The sequence below is a fragment of the Hyperolius riggenbachi genome, chromosome 2 (genome assembly GCF_040937935.1).
Source record: "Hyperolius riggenbachi isolate aHypRig1 chromosome 2, aHypRig1.pri, whole genome shotgun sequence".
NCBI lineage: Eukaryota > Metazoa > Chordata > Amphibia > Anura > Hyperoliidae > Hyperolius > Hyperolius riggenbachi.
This window is the reverse complement of record NC_090647.1, coordinates 45,752,188-45,772,653: the sequence shown is the minus strand read 5'-3', so window position 1 is coordinate 45,772,653 and position 20,466 is coordinate 45,752,188. Positions and strand designations below refer to the sequence as shown.

At 45.9% G+C, this 20,466-nt stretch overlaps 1 protein-coding gene across 20 annotated transcripts in view; it reads right to left on the bottom strand.

Annotated features, from left to right (window-relative positions):
* TENM4 (teneurin transmembrane protein 4) overlaps window positions 1–20,466 on the bottom strand; it is a 1,797,006-nt gene that overhangs the window by 846,799 nt on the left and 929,741 nt on the right. For all 20 annotated transcript variants that reach the window (XM_068266709.1, XM_068266713.1, XM_068266710.1 and 17 more), the window contains one exon: window positions 5,390–5,683. In XM_068266709.1, the coding sequence (XP_068122810.1) occupies window positions 5,390–5,612 (223 nt within the window). In that variant the 5' untranslated portion in view covers window positions 5,613–5,683. The remainder of the gene's footprint in view (window positions 1–5,389; window positions 5,684–20,466) is intronic.

Below are 20,466 nucleotides of genomic sequence, written 5' to 3'. Positions count from 1 at the left end.
CCTTCGAATCGATCGGAAATCGATTGCCGATCAATCAATTTGCGGTCGATTTTGATCTATTTGATCTATCTGACAGGATGGAAAATCTAGGTTGATCTGCTGCTGGCAACAGATCGATGACTCATAGAGTTGCATTGCATCTAATGGTCCAATAATGCATTTAGAATGATTTTCAATAAATTACCAATAGGAAATATGTTCCTAGCGTGTGGCACACACCAGATAGATTCCTGTCAGATGCGACTTGACAGGCATCTGACAGAAATCTATCTGATGGTCGGAGCTGCTGTAAATCTATAAGTGAATGGCCACCTTTAAGGGGCCCATACAGCTAACGATTTTCCCGCCGATATACGGCCGGTTCGATCACAGTGATCGAATCGGCTATGAAATCGTCGCGCACACCGCTGACAGAACGATCAATTTCTGTCCGAAATAGATCGTTCCCGTCGAGTCCCCTCGATCCGTCCGTGCGGAAGATTTTTCTCGATCGACGGCGGGTTGGGAGTGCGTCGATAGCGGCGTTTGAATGCCCGACAACCGCCGCAATACAGCGGGTATACATTACCTGTTCCGGCCGGCGCGAGTCCCCTGGTCCCCGCTGTCTTCTTTCCGCCCTGGGTTCCGGAACGGCTTCACAGAACTTCCTGTTCCGGCAGGAAGTTTAAACAGTAGAGCACCCCTGGACAGGAAGTTCAGTAGCTGCAGGAACGGTCTGGAGCCTGGAGCGGAGAAGAAGACAGCCGGGGCCAGGGGACTCGCGCCGGCCGGAACAGGTAATGTACGCGGGGGGGCAGCAGCGGCAGCTCCACAGATTATGATCGGTTTCAGGCTGAAGTCGATTCACAATCTGTTTGCAGTAAAAGTGGCCATATGATCCCTCTCTGATCAGATTCAATCAGAGTGGGATCTATCTGTTGGTCAAATCTGATGGCAAATCGACCAGTGTACGGCCACCTTTAGACTTGTCTCTGAGTGTGAACTTTAAACTCTGGTTCAAAAGGAACTGCCCATTGCTTGCCAGATATTCAGCTCCCATCATGCTTTTACAGTGTAACACATTCATCAACAGTTATTTATTGGTTTTAGGAGTCTGGAGACCTGCTAAGAAATTGGGGGAAAAACCTCACTGAAACTATTATTTAGGGCTTTATAAGCCACAGAACACACGCAACAATATTGCCAACAACAGATGTTTGATATTCAAAATTACATTTCTTCCTGAACCTAAAGGATCGTAAATATCCTTATGGAATAGAACTGTAGAAATTACGATGATTTTTAATGGGAGACCATTGGTAAATGTATGCCAGGCTCGATTTACACAAGCCCATCTTGGGTCGAAAAGAGTACATTGAGAACCCTTGGTACGTATGTTTCTGCATAAAAATCATGGAGCAATTTTCTTTACGTACCGACATAAGTTTTCCCTGCTGTGGTCTTTATTCCTGGTGGAAGGACGACTAAGAGAGTCCGGGGACATGTCACATCACCCGAGTGGTGACACAAAGCCCAAAAATAATCAGAGCATTTCTGGACAGTGATGAGCAAAAATGCCGATATTCTTTTGGCATTCATTTTCACAAAAATAATGTAACATTTGACTTTCAAGTGAAAATGACTACAAAAATCATTTTGTAATACGTTTTTAGTGATTTCTTTTACTTTTAAAGGTGTGATTTTATTTTTTTTGCTATTTTTAGCTTTAATTTGCTATTAACTCAACTTTTCACAAATATATTTTTTAAGTTGAAAATTGCATTTTTTATGCGAAAATGACTGTGGTGAAAATTTGCAAGCGACACTGTTCTAAATCCTTCCTACACCCTCCATTTAAACAGGCCTAGCAAAGATAGCCAAGTGGTATTATCCTTTATAATGAGAGCCATTTCATTTTGAAATGACCTCCCTCATCTTAATGAATACAGGGTTTAATAGCAGCCAAGTGGATAAGGAAATGGTCAGCTCATAAAATACGCCAATCCTTAATAATTTTTTTTTTTTGAACAATTTTACGATGTAAGATACAGACGGCAGTGAGAGCGGGTATGAATTGTGATGGTTCGGTCTTAGAGGTAAATTCATTTTCATTTCTAAATAGTAAATTAGTATGGTCCGTATTTAAAACTTTAATATACGTTGATTTCAAGGCTATTTCCATATCCCCGGGGCTTTAATCTCTGTAATAAGAATTCTGGATTGGGTTTTAAGTTCACTAACAGAGAAGTAATTTCGTCTTAATCAAATAAACTGTGGAAATGGAATATTACCGTCTGTAGTGGGACAATTTAAATGCAGGGGAAGGTTTCGAAAGCTGTGAGAAATGGAGAAGTTTCAACTTACGACATTCAGATCATAACAGAAGCTTGGATAGGGATAGTAATGCTGAACAGATCTTAAAGGATACCTGTAGCCACCTAAAAAAAATATAAATCTACATACTCACCAAAGAGAGAAGGATTTGGATCTTTGGATCTTATAGCGCCTCCCCAGTCCTCTCTTGCTTTGTTCATTCACCAGCTGTCCCTTGTCCAAGTTTTATTTGTAGCTTTAAAAAAGGACTATATGAACTGATGCAATCTCAAAAAAGACAAAAAAAGTCTCTGAAAAAACTTTATTGACACATGTAGAAAAACATCAAAAACACACGATTCTTCAATATCACAGTGATAGGTCTTGAAAGCACATTAGATTGATTTGAATCAACAAACGGTTGTAGCTTTATGGGTACTTAACTTCAAGGCAACGACACATATTCGTTTCGGGCTTTTATGTAAAATTGTATGTGCCCTTCATCAGGCCGTAATACTGAATTCTGTGTAGCTCAACCAAAGAAAGGAAGACCAATCTGGCATCAAGAGCCATATACTGGGGGGCGTCTGAACTCACCAGACACACAAAACCTTCCCAACGGCTGTAATGAGGTGCTGCAAGGTGGGAACAGAGACTTTTTTTTGCCTTTTTTGAGATTGCATCAGTTCATATAGTCCTTTTTTAACGCTACAAATAAGTGTTGGTGGGTAAGGTGGGTTGCCCTGAAAAAGGACTGTGTTTTGGATCCTTCACAATATAAAGGACTGTACCCCAAGATATTCTTTATAAACCTTGTCCAAGTTTCCCACCGGCTGCATCTCCGGGTTTTCTTGGAAGTACTCGGGTCTCCGAGTACTTCCGAAGATGAGCGGCTCCATACAGTGCACCAGTGTTGCTCGCACATTTTTGCCAAAATAATTTTTGCATTGAAAATGGCATTTTCAATTTTGAGAAAAGTAGTCCGTCTGAGCTCCAACCCCAGTCCAGTCATAACCCACATGAGGGCGTTGTCAGCAGCCTTGCCATTTTAGCATAGAGTTGACTTACCTCCTCTGTGCTGCTGGTAACAGATGAACATTTTTTTTGTGAACAGCACTGCAGTTACAGCTCAAAAGAATCTCATCATCTGTTCCAAAGTAATTCCTTTCTGCTCAGTGTAATTTTTTCAAACACACTTTGAGCAGAGTTAAAAAAGTCCCTAGACTTAGTTCCCATCTGTAGCTGGATCACATGTGGCCAGTGGGAGCAGACAGTTTAGTGTCTGCTCCGATGGTCCGGCTGTAGCCTGGGGCAAATGGGTTACCCCCATAGGCTATATGGGGAACAGATCCGCCTGTCCGGGATTATCGCGGACTGCACAGAAGTGCGGCCTGCTTACCGCAATGGATCTCACATGTGAACGGCTCCTATATATGTAAAATAAGAGCCGTTCACTGTCAGTTTTAATTACTTGCCAACCAATCCACGCCAATTGGTGTGAACATGGCGGTAGCCCCAGGACCACTCCATGCCGATTGGCGTGAACGGCTGGGAATGTGTCTAGCAGGAGATTATGCGCACCGATGCGCGCACATCTCCGCTTGGAAGGTGCTCACCTTTCTGAGATTGTTAATAACCCTGTACAGCGCTGCAATCTAAGGCAGCGCTGTATTGGGGACAGCAATGTGACACGGCTGTCCCCTCTGTAGGCAGGGAAGTGATCGGCTGTCATAGACTTATGCCTATGACAGCCGATCACACTGATTGGCTATGGGGGGAGGAAGGGAGGAGGGAATATAAAATAAACAGGTATATTTATTCAAAAAATAATAAAATAAATATTTATATATAAAAACAACTGGGGAGCGATCAGACCCCACCAACAGAGAGCTCTGTTGGTGGCGAGAAAGGGGGGGGGGAATCCCTTGGGTGCTGAGTTGTGTAGCCCTGCAGCTAGGCCTTAGAGCTGCAGTAGCCCAATTGGTAAAAAAATGGCCTGGTCACTAGGGAGGTTTAACACCGCGGCCCTTAAGTGCTTAAAGAGAACCCGAGGCGGGGTTCTTACAACGCAATCCCCATACAGAGGCTGGGTCTGCCTATAGAGCCCAGCCTCTGTTGCTATTTATCTTCCCCCAAAGCCCCCCCCCGGTGCTCAGCCAGACCCCATAAAACACAGCTGCGCTGTGCAGGCTGTGTTTACCTCACTAATGTCAGTCTCCGCTCTCCCCGCCTCCTGAATCGCTCCGGTCCCCGCCTGCGTCCCTTCCCTCCAATCAGCGGGGAGGGAAGGGACGTGGGCAGGGACCGGAGCGATTCAGGAGGCGGGGGAGAGCGGAGACTGACAGAGAGATAAACACAGCCCGCTGCGTCACGCTGCGTGTCGCCAGCGCGGCTGTGTTTTATCGGGTCTCACAGCGCGCAGGGCGGGGGACAGATAGCAATAGGCAGACCCAGCCTCTGTATGGGGATTGAGTTGTAAGAACCCCGCCTCGGGTTCTCTTTAAAAATTAGCCAACAAAAATGTCCATTCTCAGCTCAATTGGGAACACAGCCTAACACATTTATCTGAAAAGAGCTGCAAAGTTGTTATGGTGCAATGCTAATGGAAAGGAGGTAGGCTTGGTTCACACATAAATCTGAATATTTCTGGTCCTGTCCTGTCAGTTTTGTTTAATTTTTGTATGAGTTTTCTATCAGTTTTACCTGACAGGATTGAAAATGTACACCTTTTATGTGTGAAAACACCCAAAGAAAACTAATACAAAACTGACAGGAGAGGACCAGAAATGTACAGATTTATGTGTGAACCAAGCCATAGAAAACTCAAACAAAACAGGTGCTAACTGTCAAACACTGACAGGACAGAACTGGACACCTTTTATGTGTGAACCAAGTCATAATATCTCAGAAGTAGAAGAAGGTGGAGGGTGTCAGGGGATCAGCTCCATGCTTGGGAAGCAACTCCCATTCTCCTGCCAGCAAGGAGCTTAAGGAATGTAGCTGACCAGAATCCACCCAGGTAAATTCAAAGTATCTATCACAAAACGGACAGACGATAAAGGCAATAAACCTTCGTCCCAGCAGTCACATGACTCACCAGAGCGGCAGAATTCATCGACCTCTGGGTGGACCATATCTTTCAGTCGGCTGCTGTAGGACAGTCTAGAGTCTTGGTCGTAGGCTTTCAGCGTCTCACTGGAACTGTAGGACTTCTGGGGGATCTTGTCATCACTTTCGGCCGAGGAGCTTGTGTAGCGGCGCTCGGTGTCGCCGCGCCTCCTGGTCAGGGATCGGTAAGGTTTCCTCTCTTTCACATCCATGGCACGGTCCTTTCCCTCTACATTGAACAGAATGGGTCCTTGACGTTGGAAGAGAGGAATTAGTGATCTTTCTGAAAACAAATAAATAGCATATTATTATTATTATTAATTGTATTATAAAAATTAAAATTAACAAAAAAAATCACAAATCAAGGTAAGGCCTGGAACCCACTACAAATCGCAAATCTCTAGCATTTTTAAGTAGAGTTTTGAAAGCAATTTCATGAGTGTTTTCCGGCGATTTTGGTAGCGATCTGTGATTTTAATTCTGATTGGTCCTTTAAAATTATGATACTTTTTTTTACAGTTTGTAGTCATTTAAAATCGCACAAACATCGCTATGTGCAGCGAATCATGAGCGATTTGCTAGCGCTTCAATACTTTACATTGAAGCGCAAACGCTCCCAAATTGCTGCACGTCCTGCGATGGCGATTTTGCTAATCGTAATCGCTACTGTAGAATTTGTCAATACATTTACTGAGCATTTAGGGAAATCGTTAGCGATTTAAAGTGCTCCCTAAACACTCCAAAAATCGCTCTAGTGGATTCCAGCCCAAAAGAAGGGTTGGAGAGCTACAAGACCTCAATGCTGATAGTTTCACCCCACTAAGGTAAGTATGATAGTGTCAAAAGCAATTTAGGTAAGTGACGGTCCATTGCCTGCTAACAGTGTTGAGCCTCCTCCACCTGGCTTACCCCTCCCTGAATCATTCATAAATATAGATGCTATTAATCTTAACAGAAACCTTTAAAGAGGAACTGTAACGCCAAAACGGCCCCTGGGGGGTACTCACCTCGGGTGGGGGAAGCCTCAGGATCCTAATGAGGCTTCCCACGCCGTCCTGCGTCCCTCGGGGGTCTCGCTGTAGCCCTCCGTGCAGTCCGGGCAGCGGTGACGTCATTATTTACCTTCCTGGCTCCTGCGCAGGCGCTCTGATGCCTCTCGGCGCCGAAGTAGGCGGAAATACCCGATCGCCGTCAGGTCTGCTCTACTGCGCAGGCGCAAGTTTCCGGCGCCTGCGCAGTAGAGCGGACCCGATGGAGATCGGGTATTTCCGTCTATTTCCGTGCCGAAAGTCGCCACAGCGCCCCCGCTGGAGCCAGCAAAGGTAAATATTGAACTGACAGTCGGCACAGTCGCCGGCTGTTCGGAGGGCTGCGGCGAGACCCCCGTGGGACAGAGGACGGCGTGGGAAGCCTCATTAGGATCCGGAGGCTTCCCCCACCCGAGGTGAGTACCCCCCAGGGGAGGTTTTTGTTGTTACAGAGTCTCTTTAAAGAGGAACTCCAGTGAAAATAATGTAGTAAAAAAAGTGCTTCATTTTTTACCATAATGATGTATAAATGATTTAGTCAGTGTTTGCTCATTGTAAAATCTTTCCTCTCCCCGATTTACATTCTGACATGTATTACATGGTGACATTTTTACTGTGGGCAGGTTATGTAGCTGCTCCTAGCTGTTCTGGCTGTTACAGACAGCTGTAAACAGCCATTTCCTGTCTGTGAACATTGTTACATTGTGGCAGTTTGCCCAGAGTACCGCGGTCCCAGAGCTTCTTGTGGGAGGGGTTTCAATAATTGTGTATGAAGCAGAAAGAAATAAGAAAAGGGGATACATAGCAGTGACTGCAAGCCAGATAACTAGATATTAAGGTGTTGGGGAGGTTGTGGGCCCTGTGGCGCCTCTTAGTCTAATAGCAATCAGTGTGTGACTGCTGGGGTGGGAGGGATGAAGGGGCGCACTTTGGTGTCTCAGCCTTGGGTGCTGGAGGACCTTGTCCCTACTCTGGTTACTAGCCAGAGATTTCAGAGGCAGAGGGAGGAGAGAGGAGCGAAGTTTTCACAGGCTGAGGGGTGGAGATGCAGAACAGCTTGCCTGTGTGTAATGATCACAAGCAGAACATGGCTGTCCTCATTGTATCACAGGAAGAAATAATCATCTACCGTTGAAGAAGTTTACAGCTATATTTGCTGTGTAAACTATATGAGTAAACTATCTATACTTTAGATAAGATATATAGACAAGTTACTTGTTATAGTTAGCTTTTCATCTCGGATCCCCTTTAAAGAACACTTGAAGTTAAAGGAATACGGAGGCTGACAAAATAATTTCCTTCTAAATAATACCGGTTGCCTGGCATCCAACTGATGCATCTGTAATCTAAAACAGCATGTGGCAAATCCAATCAGACTTCAGTCAAACATCTGATCTGCATGCTTGTTCAGGGTCTATGGCTAAAAGTATTAGAGGGAAAGAATTAACAGGAAAGCTAGGCAATCTGCATTGTTTAAAAGGAAATAAATATGGCAGCCTCCTTATCTTTGTCACTTCAGTTACCCTTTATGGGTTGCTCCACTTGTAAAAAAAAATGTACTTTATATACCATCTATTATCACCATGCAAATCATTTTGTAATGTAATGCTAGTGGCATGTTATCTTTCAAATTCCATTTGTAGTTGCTATAACTATTTCTTTTAAGAAACGTGGAAAACTTTGCAACAGTATATAGCTTGGTGTTGAAGTAATATCTTTCAGTTTGTCTGATTGGTTTGCTCGGTTCACAGCCATTAGATAGAATAGCGTATATTGTTAATATGCATGTTCTGTTGCTGTACTGCCATTTTACTTTACTAAGTTTTCAACTTCCTACCTGAACTTTGTGAGATGAGGCAGCAGTAAAGTGCTTCCCACTACAACACCTCTGCCTACAATATCTAGTGACCAAATAGTAATGTTACGCCTACATACCTAAAAATAAATAAAATTAACCCCCCCCCCATATTACCAAAATAAAACACTTGTAATAAAAAAAAAAGAAGTTACTTTTTAAAAAAAATACATAAATAATAACCTTAGGGACCTTTTTTTAATATATATGTATGTCATAAGGGTATATTACTGTTATTTTACAAATAAGGGCTTGTTATTAGTGTTATAGTGTAAAGCAAGAAACCTGAAAAAAATACACCTTTATTTCCAAATAAAATATTGTTCCCATACATTGTACTAGGGATATAATTTAAACATTGTAAGAGCCGGGATAAATGGGCAAATAAAATGTGGGGATTTTATCCAAAGTGGCACGCTTTATTTTAAAATTGTAATGGCTAAAAACTGAGAAATAACATTTAAAAAAAAATTCTTATTGTTCCATGAAAATGCATGTAGAATAAAATAATTTTTAGCAAAAAGTACCACCCAAAGAAAGCCTTAACGGTGGCGAAAAAACCCCCAAGAGATAGATCATTTTGGTGTGATAAGTAGTTATAAAGTTATTAGCGAATGAATGGGAGGAGCACTGAAATGTGAAAATTGCTCTGGTCCTTGATGGGAACACAACCTGTAGTGGTCGAGTGGTTAAGTTTCACTTTACGATGCCAATTCTAGATACAATTGGAAATGATATGTCGTGTCCATTAACAACCAAATTCCTGCTAACCAATCTGATTGGATCAATTCCATTAATCTGACTGAATCGGTTAGCGGAAATTAGGCCGTTAATGGGCACGACCAATTATTTCCGAGTGATAAACGTGGTAATTCGGAAAGGATCGATCGGTCGTGGGGCTGTATAATTTCCGTACAGAACATCCATGTGCAGTTTCCCTAATCCATTGGAGAGGCTTCTCTAGCAGAGATTTCCATATCCCTGGAACATGTGTGCCGTACATGCTAGGCCTATGTCTGTAATTTGATTAGTTTCCACACATAATCAAATACATTTCCGTAACATATGCGCCTCCCCGTATCATTGAAAAGCCATTAATAACAATTAAAGGTAGAGTGACAACGCAGACACACCGTGCATCTCCTTCATTTCATTGTGATTAATAGCAATTAAAGCCGGCTCCACTGACATGTAAGACACGGCGATAAGAGACTCGCACAACAAGTTCATTCCGACATGCATGGCCCTCACTGTAGAGGCGACAATTGTTTGAAGTGTGAGAAAGGAAACTGCACATGTTACAATTGTCACAGCTCTCATCTTGCAGCGCTGGGTTCTAATCCAGGCCAGGACACTATCTGCATGCGGAAAGCGCAAGACCAGGTAAGTATCTTAAATTGTATTTTTTAAAAACTCAATTGCCCCCAAAATTGCTACAAATTTGCTTTTGAAAATTGATACTGAAAATTGATTGAAAGTGATTTTGCAGTTCTCCTATTTACATAGTTACATAGTTATTTTGGTTGAAAAAAGACATACGTCCATCGAGTTCAATCAGTATAAGTACAACACCAGCCTGCTCCCTCACATATCCCTGTTGATCCTGTTGTATTGCAGCACAATCGCTCCAAAAATCATGCAGGCAGAGCAATTGTGACTTTGCCCTGATCGCAATAGCTTTAGTGAGTTCCCATCCTTTGACTTTCCTTGGCAAAGCACTTTTTGGAATTGCCCACCAGGAGCGTAACAATAGGGGCTGCAACCCCTGCACCTGCGGGGGCATTTTGGGGGCAGGAGGGGTCACAGCATAAGGGAAGAGCTTGGCCACACATCGGCGGGGAGGGGGGACAGTCCCTCTCTCCTCAGTGCTCACCTCCAGCTTCAATCAGTGTCTGCAGAGTGGGCAGGAACACAAACCTTCTTGCATTCCACCACCGCCCAGAGCTTCCTCTAAGTGTCTGGCGCTACTTCCTTTTTAAAAGGAAGTAGCGCCAGACAATATTTGCAGGAAGGCCCGGTGATTTCTAGTTACGCCCCTGTTGCCCACAATTGTTGGCAATCATGCAATCAATGCCGCCCAGTGGGGATTGGTATTCGATCGCTTGGGTGACATTGCAGGGCTGAGGCTGGCAGACTAGCAACGTGTTCTGTAAATATGCGGGGGGTTGGTTGCTGCCGTACACAAGCTCTTGGCAGGGGGATCATTATCAGCCAAGTTTCATTGGGCGTATGTATGGAGCGTTATATTACGATAGGCATTAGACTGATGAGAGTTCCTCTAACTAGTGATAAGACTATATACTCTCTGTAAAATGCTGCGGAAGATTTCATGCCCTATATAAATACTTCATTAAACAGTGCCACTAGGTGAGAGTGGGTCAGGATCCAACACGAAAATGTATTGTAAGGCCGGTATTTTTTTCCACAAAAATGGTGGCAACAAAACACAAGCCAAGCAACCGGCAAAATCTAACATTACTTGTACGCGCCAACAGCCCCAATTTTCACATTAACAGCCTACAACAGCATCCTGTTTGAAGGCCTCTCGGTCACGGTAGACGAGTCCTACTCAGCTTCGTTTTGGCAAGCCTAATTAATGGCAAGAAAACACGACTCCACATCAGACGCACTTTATAAATAACGTACGCCTTGTTTTTTTTCACGATGAGAGCAAGAGGCCGAAGACACTAAAAGCAAATGAAAAGGCAATTTGTAAAATAAAATATATATGTAAAAAAAAATTGTAATATTAAGTGGGCATATAAATATTAGTCAAGTGTGAACACCGTGATATTGGACAAGCACAAACAAGAGCTGTACTGACAGCCTTTTATTACTTGTTAAAAGGGCAGAAACAAAAAAAAAAGTATTTAAATCTGCGGGCACACATAATAAAACACTTTCGTATTTCCTAAATGTACTTGAATAGGCAATTGAATCTCTGTTAAGTAGCCTATTTTAATAATAAACAGTAATCGAGGTTCTCTCACACACCATTTAACTTGTGCGGGGCTGCAGTCATTCCGCGGCTCCCTCGGACGCTAAGATGGATGAAGCGTTAACACGTATGCGGTTAGACAAACACGGCACACACCTGGCCTTCGGCCACATTGCAAATGAAGGTTTTATTAGGAAAATTGTATTTTCGCCCCAGCTAATGAATGGCTCAGCAGCAATTGTCAAATTGGCTCCGGCTAAAAGTGTAAACAATACCTTATCAGACAGCAAATAACCGTCTTTTATTTTGGCTCCGTCAGGCGAAGGACTTAAAGGCCATCTCTGGGCACAGATGTAGAAATGGCATGCACTAGCTTAGTAATCAGAATGCTCAAATGTTCCCTTTTTTGGGGAAATGAGGATTCTACAGCTAAAATAATTAGGTCTTAAAATCTTGATCACATGACTAGCAGATGATTTCGAGAGGCAGTTTCAGGATTTGTGGGTGTGGCTGCTGCTGCTTGGATTGCATCCTCCTGCTGTTCAGACTAAAAAGGAGGGGGAGGGGGTCAAACTGAATGTAGCCTATAGCAATGACAATCTGTGTTGCAGAAAGTGATCTTGATCCCATGACTAGAAGTAGATGATTTGAGAGTCAGTTTCAGGCTTTATGGGTGTGGCTGCTGCTTGGATTGCATCATCATCCTACTGACGGGAAAGGAGGGGGGTAGGATTTAGCAGGTTGTAGCAATGTATCTTCGGTCTTGACCAGTATGTGGGGGTTCTTGATATGCAGCAGAGGGGGTTGTTTGGGTAGGTAGGAGTTGGGACAGTACCCTTCGGGGTTGAAACATCTAAGGGTAGCTTGGCATCCTTTGGTTATCTTGCTGAATCTTGGGTTCACATTACATCAAATGAATCCTTAAGGAAATTACCGGTAACCCATACTGTTGATTGGAGGGAGTAATGCTGAAGATGAAGCTGAAATATTTTGGACACACAATGAGAAGGCAGGACTTGTTGGAGAAGACCCTGATACTGGGTAAAATCGAGGGCAAAAGACAGCAGAGAATGAGATGGCTAGATAGTATCATGGAAGTGACAAACATGAGCTTGGATAAGCTTTGAGAGGCATTAGATGATAGAGGGGCTTGACGTGCTGTGGTCCATGGGGTCACAACTGAATAGGGACTAAACATGACATCATATAGTTGGTTACTATCAGAGGTTAAGTGTGAGGGCACAATGTGGGGGTTGGGCAGTAAAATAATAAAAAAAAAAATGGAATCATACTTTAATAGTAGCCAATGTTTACAGAATCTATTTGAGGTTCTTTGGATCACTTACATTCTTCAGTGTTCTCCTGCCTCCGGAAGTAGAGATCAATGAGTGAGTTCTAAGGGGGGGTTAACATAAGTGTGTAGGACGTTAGCAAAGTCATGTAGTGCCCAGGATTGGCTATATTCAGCACTTCTGTGAGCCCCAGGGGGTGTCAAAAAGAGACGTGATGACTAAATACCGGTAACCTTTGCCAAATGCTTTTCTGATACGGAGCAGAAAAACGATTAGCTTAAAGTGAACCTCCAGACTAAAAATCTACTCAGCAGCACTGAAAAGGCTTGGTGTTTCTTTAACATTTTCACCGCATCAGAACTTTGTTTTCCTTACCTAAGCCTTATTTTTAGCTGCACAGAAGCTAAGCTCTGCCCCATCAAAGAAAACTGCCCAGGCATTTTTCCCCTGATGCTGTGCAAAGCATGATGGGATTTTTCTATTTTGTTGCTCTCTGGGAGGGGTGATCAAGACACAGGACAGTTGGAACAGTGCCTCATGCTCCCTGTCACCTCCTTTCAACCAAAAAGATGGCTGCCCCCATAAAAACACAAACATTTGCCTGTTCTTTTAAACAGGGTTGGTAAGAGATTATAATACCCATTTTAATTAACATAACTAATGTAACTTACAGGACACCCGAGGCGAAAATCAACTAGTGAAATAAACAATTGTATCTATCTTCCTTCTCCTAAAAATGACTTTTTAAGATATTCCACAGTTTTATTTTATATTTAAATCTACTTTTTAAGTTTTAACTGTTTTATTGGTTTTGCTCAATGACACATTCATTGAAGTATGCCAGAGCTAAAATCTGAATGATTGGCCCTTTTTATCTCTTTCCTGCTCTCAGAAGCCATTTTCTGCTGGGAAAGTGGTTTATAGTTGGAATTTCTTATCAGTGAGGGTCACGCTGTAGTCACTTCCTGTCTGAGTCATGACTGAGTCAGCCACTACATACCTGATATTTAACTCTTTCAGGCAGAGAAAGAAAAAAAAAGGAACACAGCATAGTTATTTGTGTGCTAGGCACTGTACATACCCATGTCTATCTCATCATGTCACATGTCACATCGGGTATCCTTAAATGACAGTATGTTTGTTTAGGCTGAAGTTCCTCTTTAACTTAACCCTCCTGGCGGTTTATCAAAATCCGCCAGGGGGCAGCAAAGTCATTTTTATTATCTATTTTTTTTTTTTTTTCATGTAACGAGACAAGGTCTCGCTACATGATAGCCGCTGCTCAGCGGCATCCCCCCAGCCCCTCAAAGAACGGGATCTCCTGGAGGGCTTCCCCCTTCGCGTTCCCAGCCACAATAGCGCCCTCTATGTTGCTATAGCAGCTCTCTATGCTGCTATAGCAACATAGAGGGAGCTATTGTTGCTGGGAACGCAAAGAATCACTCGCGTTCCCAGCCTGTCGGGTCCTGACCGCGAAACTGAAAGTGGTCGCCGGCGGGACCAGGAGGATCGGAGAGACACGCTGAGGGCACCAATCAGCTGCAGGGGGCTGAGGAAAGCCCCAGGTGAGTAGAACTCGTTTTTTTTTTTTCACTTAACCTCCTTAGCGGTAACCCCGTGTGTGACACGGGGTAAGCCGCCGGAGGGTGCCGCTCAGGCCCTGCTGGGCCGATTTACATAATTTTTTTTTTGCTGGACGCAGCTAGCACTTTGCTAGCTGCGCCAGCACCCTGATCGCCGCCGCCGCGCGCCCGATCGCCGCTATCCGGTGCGGCACGCCCCCCCCCCGACCCCTGCGCTGCCTGGCCAATTAGTGCCAGGCAGCGCCAAGGGGTGGATCGGGTCTCCCAATGACGTCGCTGACGTCGGTGACGTCATCCCGCCCCGTCGTCATGGCGACGGGGGAAGCCCTCCAGGAAATCCCGTTCTTTGAACGGGATTTCCTGATCGCCTATCGCCGGAGGCGATCGGCGGGGCTGGGGGGATGCCGCTGAGCAGCGGCTATCATGTAGCGAGCCCTGGGCTCGCTACATGATTTAAAAAAAAAATTAAAAAAAAACTGCTGCGCTGCCCCCTGGCGGTATTTTTCATACCGCCAAGGGGGTTAAGTGCCTCTTTAAATCAGGAGCCGCAAGCCTTCCCCTTAGATGCCCATGTGAACCAGCCCTTAGAAAGCACACAACCTGTCATTTGGGGTACCCACTAGAGATTAGTGTTGGGCGAACAGTGTTCGCCACTGTTCGGGTTCTGCAGAACATCACCCTGTTCGGGTGATGTTCGAGTTCGGCCGAACACCTGACGGTGCTCGGCCAAACCGTTCGGCCATATGGCCGAACTAAGAGCGCATGGCCGAACGTTCCCCGAACGTTCGGCTAGCGCTGTGATTGGCCGAACGGGTCACGTGGTTCGGACCCGAACGCGCTCTGATTGGCCGAACTGTCACGTGGTTCGGGTAAATAAATACCCGAACCACGTCATATCTCCGCCATTTGTCTGTGGGTTTAGCTTTGGGTAGGCAGGCAGGGTAGTTCGCGCTCCAGCCACGCTAGCCAGGGTCCCCCCCAGTCATTGTGTGTCGCTGCTGGGAATAGTAGTACACCGCTCGCTCAGCATTCTGTTTACTGCCACTCTGTGTACCTCGCTCAGCCACACTATATAGCATTCTGTTTACTGCCACTCTGTGTCTGCTGGGAATAGTAGTACACCGCTTGCACAGCCACACTATATAGCATTCTGTTTACTGCCACTCTGTGTACCTCGCTCAGTTACACTATATAGCATTCTGTTTACTGCCACTCTGTGTCTGCTGGGAATAGTGGTACACCGCTCGCTCAGCCACACTATATAGCATTCTGTTCACTGTTCTGTGTCTGCTTGGAATAGTGGTACACCGCTCGTTCAGCCACACTATATAGCATTCTGTGTACTGTTCTGTGTCTGCTGGGAACAGTAGTACACCGCTCGTTCAGCCACACTATATAGCATTCTGTGTACTGTTCTGTGTCTGCTGGGAACAGTAGTACACCGCTCGCTCAGCCACACTATATAGCATTCTGTTCACTGTTCTGTGTCTGCTGGGAATAGTGGTACACCGCTCGCTCAGCCACACTATATAGCATTCTGTTCACTGTTCTGTGTCTGCTGGGAATAGTGGTACACCGCTCGCTCAGCCACACTATATAGCATTCTGTTTACTGTTCTGTGTCTGCTGGGAATAGTGGTACACCGCTCGCTCATCCACACTATATAGCATTCTGTTCACTGTTCTGTGTCTGCTGGGAATAGTGGTACACCGCTCGCTCAGCCACACTATATAGCATTCTGTTCACTGTTCTGTGTCTGCTGGGAATAGTGGTACACCGCTCGCTCAGCCACACTATATAGCATTCTGTTTACTGCCACTCTGTGTACCTCGCTCAGCCACACTATATAGCATTCTGTTTACTGCCACTCTGTGTCTGCTGGGAATAGTGGTACACCGCTCGCTCAGCCACACTATATAGCATTCTGTTCACTGTTCTGTGTCTGCTTGGAATAGTGGTACACCGCTCGCTCAGCCACACTATATAGCATTCTGTTTACTGTTCTGTGTCTGCTGGGAATAGTGGTACACCGCTCGCTCAGCCACACTATATAGCATTCTGTTCACTGTTCTGTGTCTGCTGGGAATAGTGGTACACCGCTCGCTCAGCCACACTATATAGCATTCTGTTTACTGTTCTGTGTCTGCTGGGAACAGTAGTACACCGCTCGCTCAGCCAGAGTATATAGCATTGTGTTTACTGCCACTCTGTGTACACCGCTCAGCCAGACTATATACCATTGTTTACTGACACTCTGTGTACACCACTCAGCCACACTATATACCATTGTTTACTGACACTCTGTGTACACCGCTCAGCCAGACTATATACCATTGTTTACTGCCACTCTGATTCTGCTGGGAACAGTAGTACACCGCTCGCTCAGCCAGACTATATACCATTGTTTACTGACACTCTATGTACACCGCTCAGCCAGACTATATACCATTGTTTACTGCCACTCTGATTCTGCTGGGAACAGTAGTACACCGCTCGCTCAGCCAGACTATATACCATTGTTTACTGACACTCTATGTACACCGCTCAGCCAGACTATATACCATTGTTTACTGCCACTCTGATTCTGCTGGGAACAGTAGTACACCGCTCGCTCAGCCAGACTATATAGCATTGTGTTTACTGCCACTCTGTGTACACCGCTCAGCCACACTATATAGCATTGCATACTCTGCCAGTCAGTGTGTATATTGCTGGGATCAGTAATACTCCACTCACCGTCAACCACTATATGAGCTCAACATGAGTTCCCCAGAGACCTCCGCTGTGAGCAGCACTCCCAACAACAGCAACAGCCAACGCCCCACGCAAGCTATAACATCCACCCCAGCAGCCAGTGGTCAGCAGCAGCCCTCCCCGGAGGAGAACGTTGTGTCCATCAGTCCGTCGCCAGAGCGATTAATGAGGGCTGCCATTGAGGAGATGATGGGGCCTGATGTGGAGGAGGAGGTCTGGCTCAGGCCAGCATCCCAAGTTAATGTTGAGGACGATGAGGGGTCTGTGTCTGGGGATGTTGGGGTGGCAGAGGTGGTGGGTGGGTCAGACTCAGGAGAAGAGTTGTATGATGAGGATGATGATCGGGACCATCTGTATGTGCCTCAGAGTCCGACCCCGGAAAACATGTTGTATCGTGTGTTTAGGTACTAAAATCTGCGTTCCCTCCCAGTAGTGTTGGGCGAACAGTGTTTGCCACTGTTCGGGTTCTGCAGAACATCACCCTGTTCGGGGTGACTATATAGCAGACTATATAGCATTGTGTTTAATGCCACTCTGTGTACACGGCTCAGCCACACTATATAGCATTGTGTTTACTTCCACTCTGTGTCTGCTGGGAACAGTAGTACACCGCTCACCCGCCACTGTATAGCATTGTGCTCTGTGTCACTGCTGACAATAGTGGTACACCGCTCACCCACCACTGTATAGCATTTCTGTACTGCCACTGTACTGCTGCCAGTCAGCGTGTACTTTAAGGATAAGTGAAATGAGGAAGAAATCCGGTGAAAGAGGGAGGGGCAAGGGAAGAGGTGTTTCCCCTGACGGTTCACGTACAGGCCACAGGGGAGCACCCAAGAAAACCCACTCAATACTGCCCATGTTGTCCAGGACAACAACCCTCACAGATCCAAAAGAACAGGACCAGATAATTACTTGGATGACCTCTCAAGCGTCCAGCAGTGGGTTAAGCAGCACCAGCACATCACGCACGAGGTCCGAGTCCTCAGCCAGTTAAAGTCTGGGCTTTCTTTGAAGACTGCACTGAGGATGTTACCATGGCGATTTGCAAGGTGTGCAAGACCCGCCTGAGCAGGGGGAAAAGTATTAACAACCTCTCCACCACCAGCATGAGCCGCCACATTCTATCCAAACATCCCACTCTGTGGGCAAACGCGGCAGGACAGGGTACCACCAGCAACACTGCCTCCCTTGGGTTCACCAGACTCACCACCAGACCCGCCTCAGCAGCAGCAGTAGCCCAGCCATTGCGTGGTTCACAACATTCACAAACATCAGACGATGCTGACACTGTCACTTTCCGGACTAGTGCTCTTGAGGTCTCCCAGTGTTCATCAAACACAACAACCAACAGCCCTTCGGTGTGCAGCGCTACGGTTGAGTTGTCTGTTTCTGAGATGTTTGAGCACAAGAGGAAATTGCCAGCAAATGACCCCCGGGCCGTGGCAGTAACAGCCAGCCAGCATAGCCAAGCTTCTGGCCTGCGAAATGCTGCCATATCGAGTGGTGGAGACAAACAGCTTCAAGGGCATGATGTCAGTGGCCATCCCACGTTACGTGGTTCCCAGCCGCTACCACTTTGCGCGCTCTGCAGTGCCTGAGTTGCATGAGCACGTGGTCAGCTAAATAACCCGAAGCTTGAAGAATGCCGTTGCCTGCAAGGTTCACCTCACCACTGACACCTGGACGAGTGCGTTCGGCCAGGGTCGATACATCTCCCTTACCGCGCACTGGGTGAACCTTGTGGAGCCTGGCAGCGATTCCTCACCTGCTACGGCGCGGGTGTTGCCCACGCCGCAAACAGCTGGATAACAACAGCAGCACCTACCTCTCTGACTCCTTCTCCTCCAACGCATCTCAAAGCTGTACCTCATCCGGAAATGCTAACCCAGCACCAGCAGCAGTAGGATCGTGGAAGCAGTGCAGCACAGCTGTTGGCATGCGTCAGCAAGCGTTGCTGAAGCTGATCTGCCTTGGGGATAAGCAGCACACAGGGGAGGAAATTTGGAGGGGAATAAAGGAACAGACGGATTTGTGGCTGGCACCGCTGGACCTGAAACCGGGCATGAAGCTAGACACCTGGCACGAACTGGCAATGTACGCAATAGAGGTGCTGGCTTGCCCGGCAGCCAGCGTTATGTCGGAACGCTGTTTCAGTGCTGCCGGAGGCATCATCACAGATCGGCGTATCCGCCTCTCCACAGAAAATGCAGACCGTCTGACTCAAATTAAAATGAATCAATCCTGGATTGGAAACGACTACGCAACACTCCTGGACCCCAACCAAGTAACATGACCGATGAACATCTGGGATGGTTTAGCGTTTCCGGTCCCTGTTTATTGAACCTCTCATCTGTATTACATTTATGACTGCATGGCGGCAAAAAGCATTGCTGCTATATCCGCACGCTTTTTGTCCTCATGCAAGGCCTGGGTTGTTGTGTCTCACAAAGCGTGGCCTTCTCCTCCTGCGCCTCCTCCTGTTCCATCACGTGTGCTGCTGCTGCTGCTGGGTTACCGTTGCCGCGTGGTCCCTGTTTATTGAACCTCTTATCTTTATTACATTTATGACTACATGGCGGTACAAAGCATGCTATCCGCACGCTTTTTGTCCTCATGCAAGGCCTGGGTTGTTGTGTCTCACAAAGCGTGGCCTTCTCCTCCTGCGCCTCCTCCTGTTCCATCACGTGTGCTGCTGCTGCTGCTGCTGCTGGGTTAGCGTTGCCGCGTGGTCCCTGTTTATTGAACCTCTTATCTTTATTACATTTATGACTACATGGCGGTACAAAGCATGCTATCCGCACGCTTTTTGTCCTCATGCAAGGCCTGGGTTGTTGTGTCTCACAAAGCGTGGCCTTCTCCTCCTGCGCCTCCTCCTGTTCCATCACGTGTGCTGCTGCTGGGTTAGCGTTGCCGCGTGGTCCCTGTTTATTGAACCACTTATCTTTATTACATTTATGACTGCATGGTGGTACAAAGCATGCTATCCGCACGCTTCTTGTCCTCATGCAAGGCCTGGGTTGTTGTGTCTCAAAGCGTGGCCTTCTCCTCCTGCGCCACCCTCCTCCTGTTCCATCACGTGTGCTGCTGCTGGGTTAGCATTACCGGTCCCTTTTCCTGGAACCTCTTATATGTATTACATTTATGACTGCATGCCGACAAAAAGCATGTTACCTGTGCAAAGAAAACAGACATTTCCCGCATTTAAAAGACAGTTTTCCCTTTGAAACTTTAAAATCGATTTTCTCAAAAACTATAAGCTCTTTTTGCTAAATTTTTTTTTCCTCTTGTACCCACTCCCAAGGTGCACATACCCTGTAAATTTGGGGTATGTAGCATATAAGGAGGCTTTACAAAGCACAAAAGTTCGGGTCCCCATTGACTTCCATTATGTTCGGAGTTCGGGTCGAACACCCGAACATCGCGGCCATGTTCGGCCTGTTCGGCCCGAACCCGAACATCTAGATGTTCGCCCAACACTACTAGAGATGAGCAAAAATTACACATCATAATGCAAAATGTTGGGGAAAAAATAATCTTGTATGTAATTGTAAGCTTTCGTAATTACGCTTAATTTACGCATAATGTCATGCCAATTTTGGCGGTGACTAGCAAT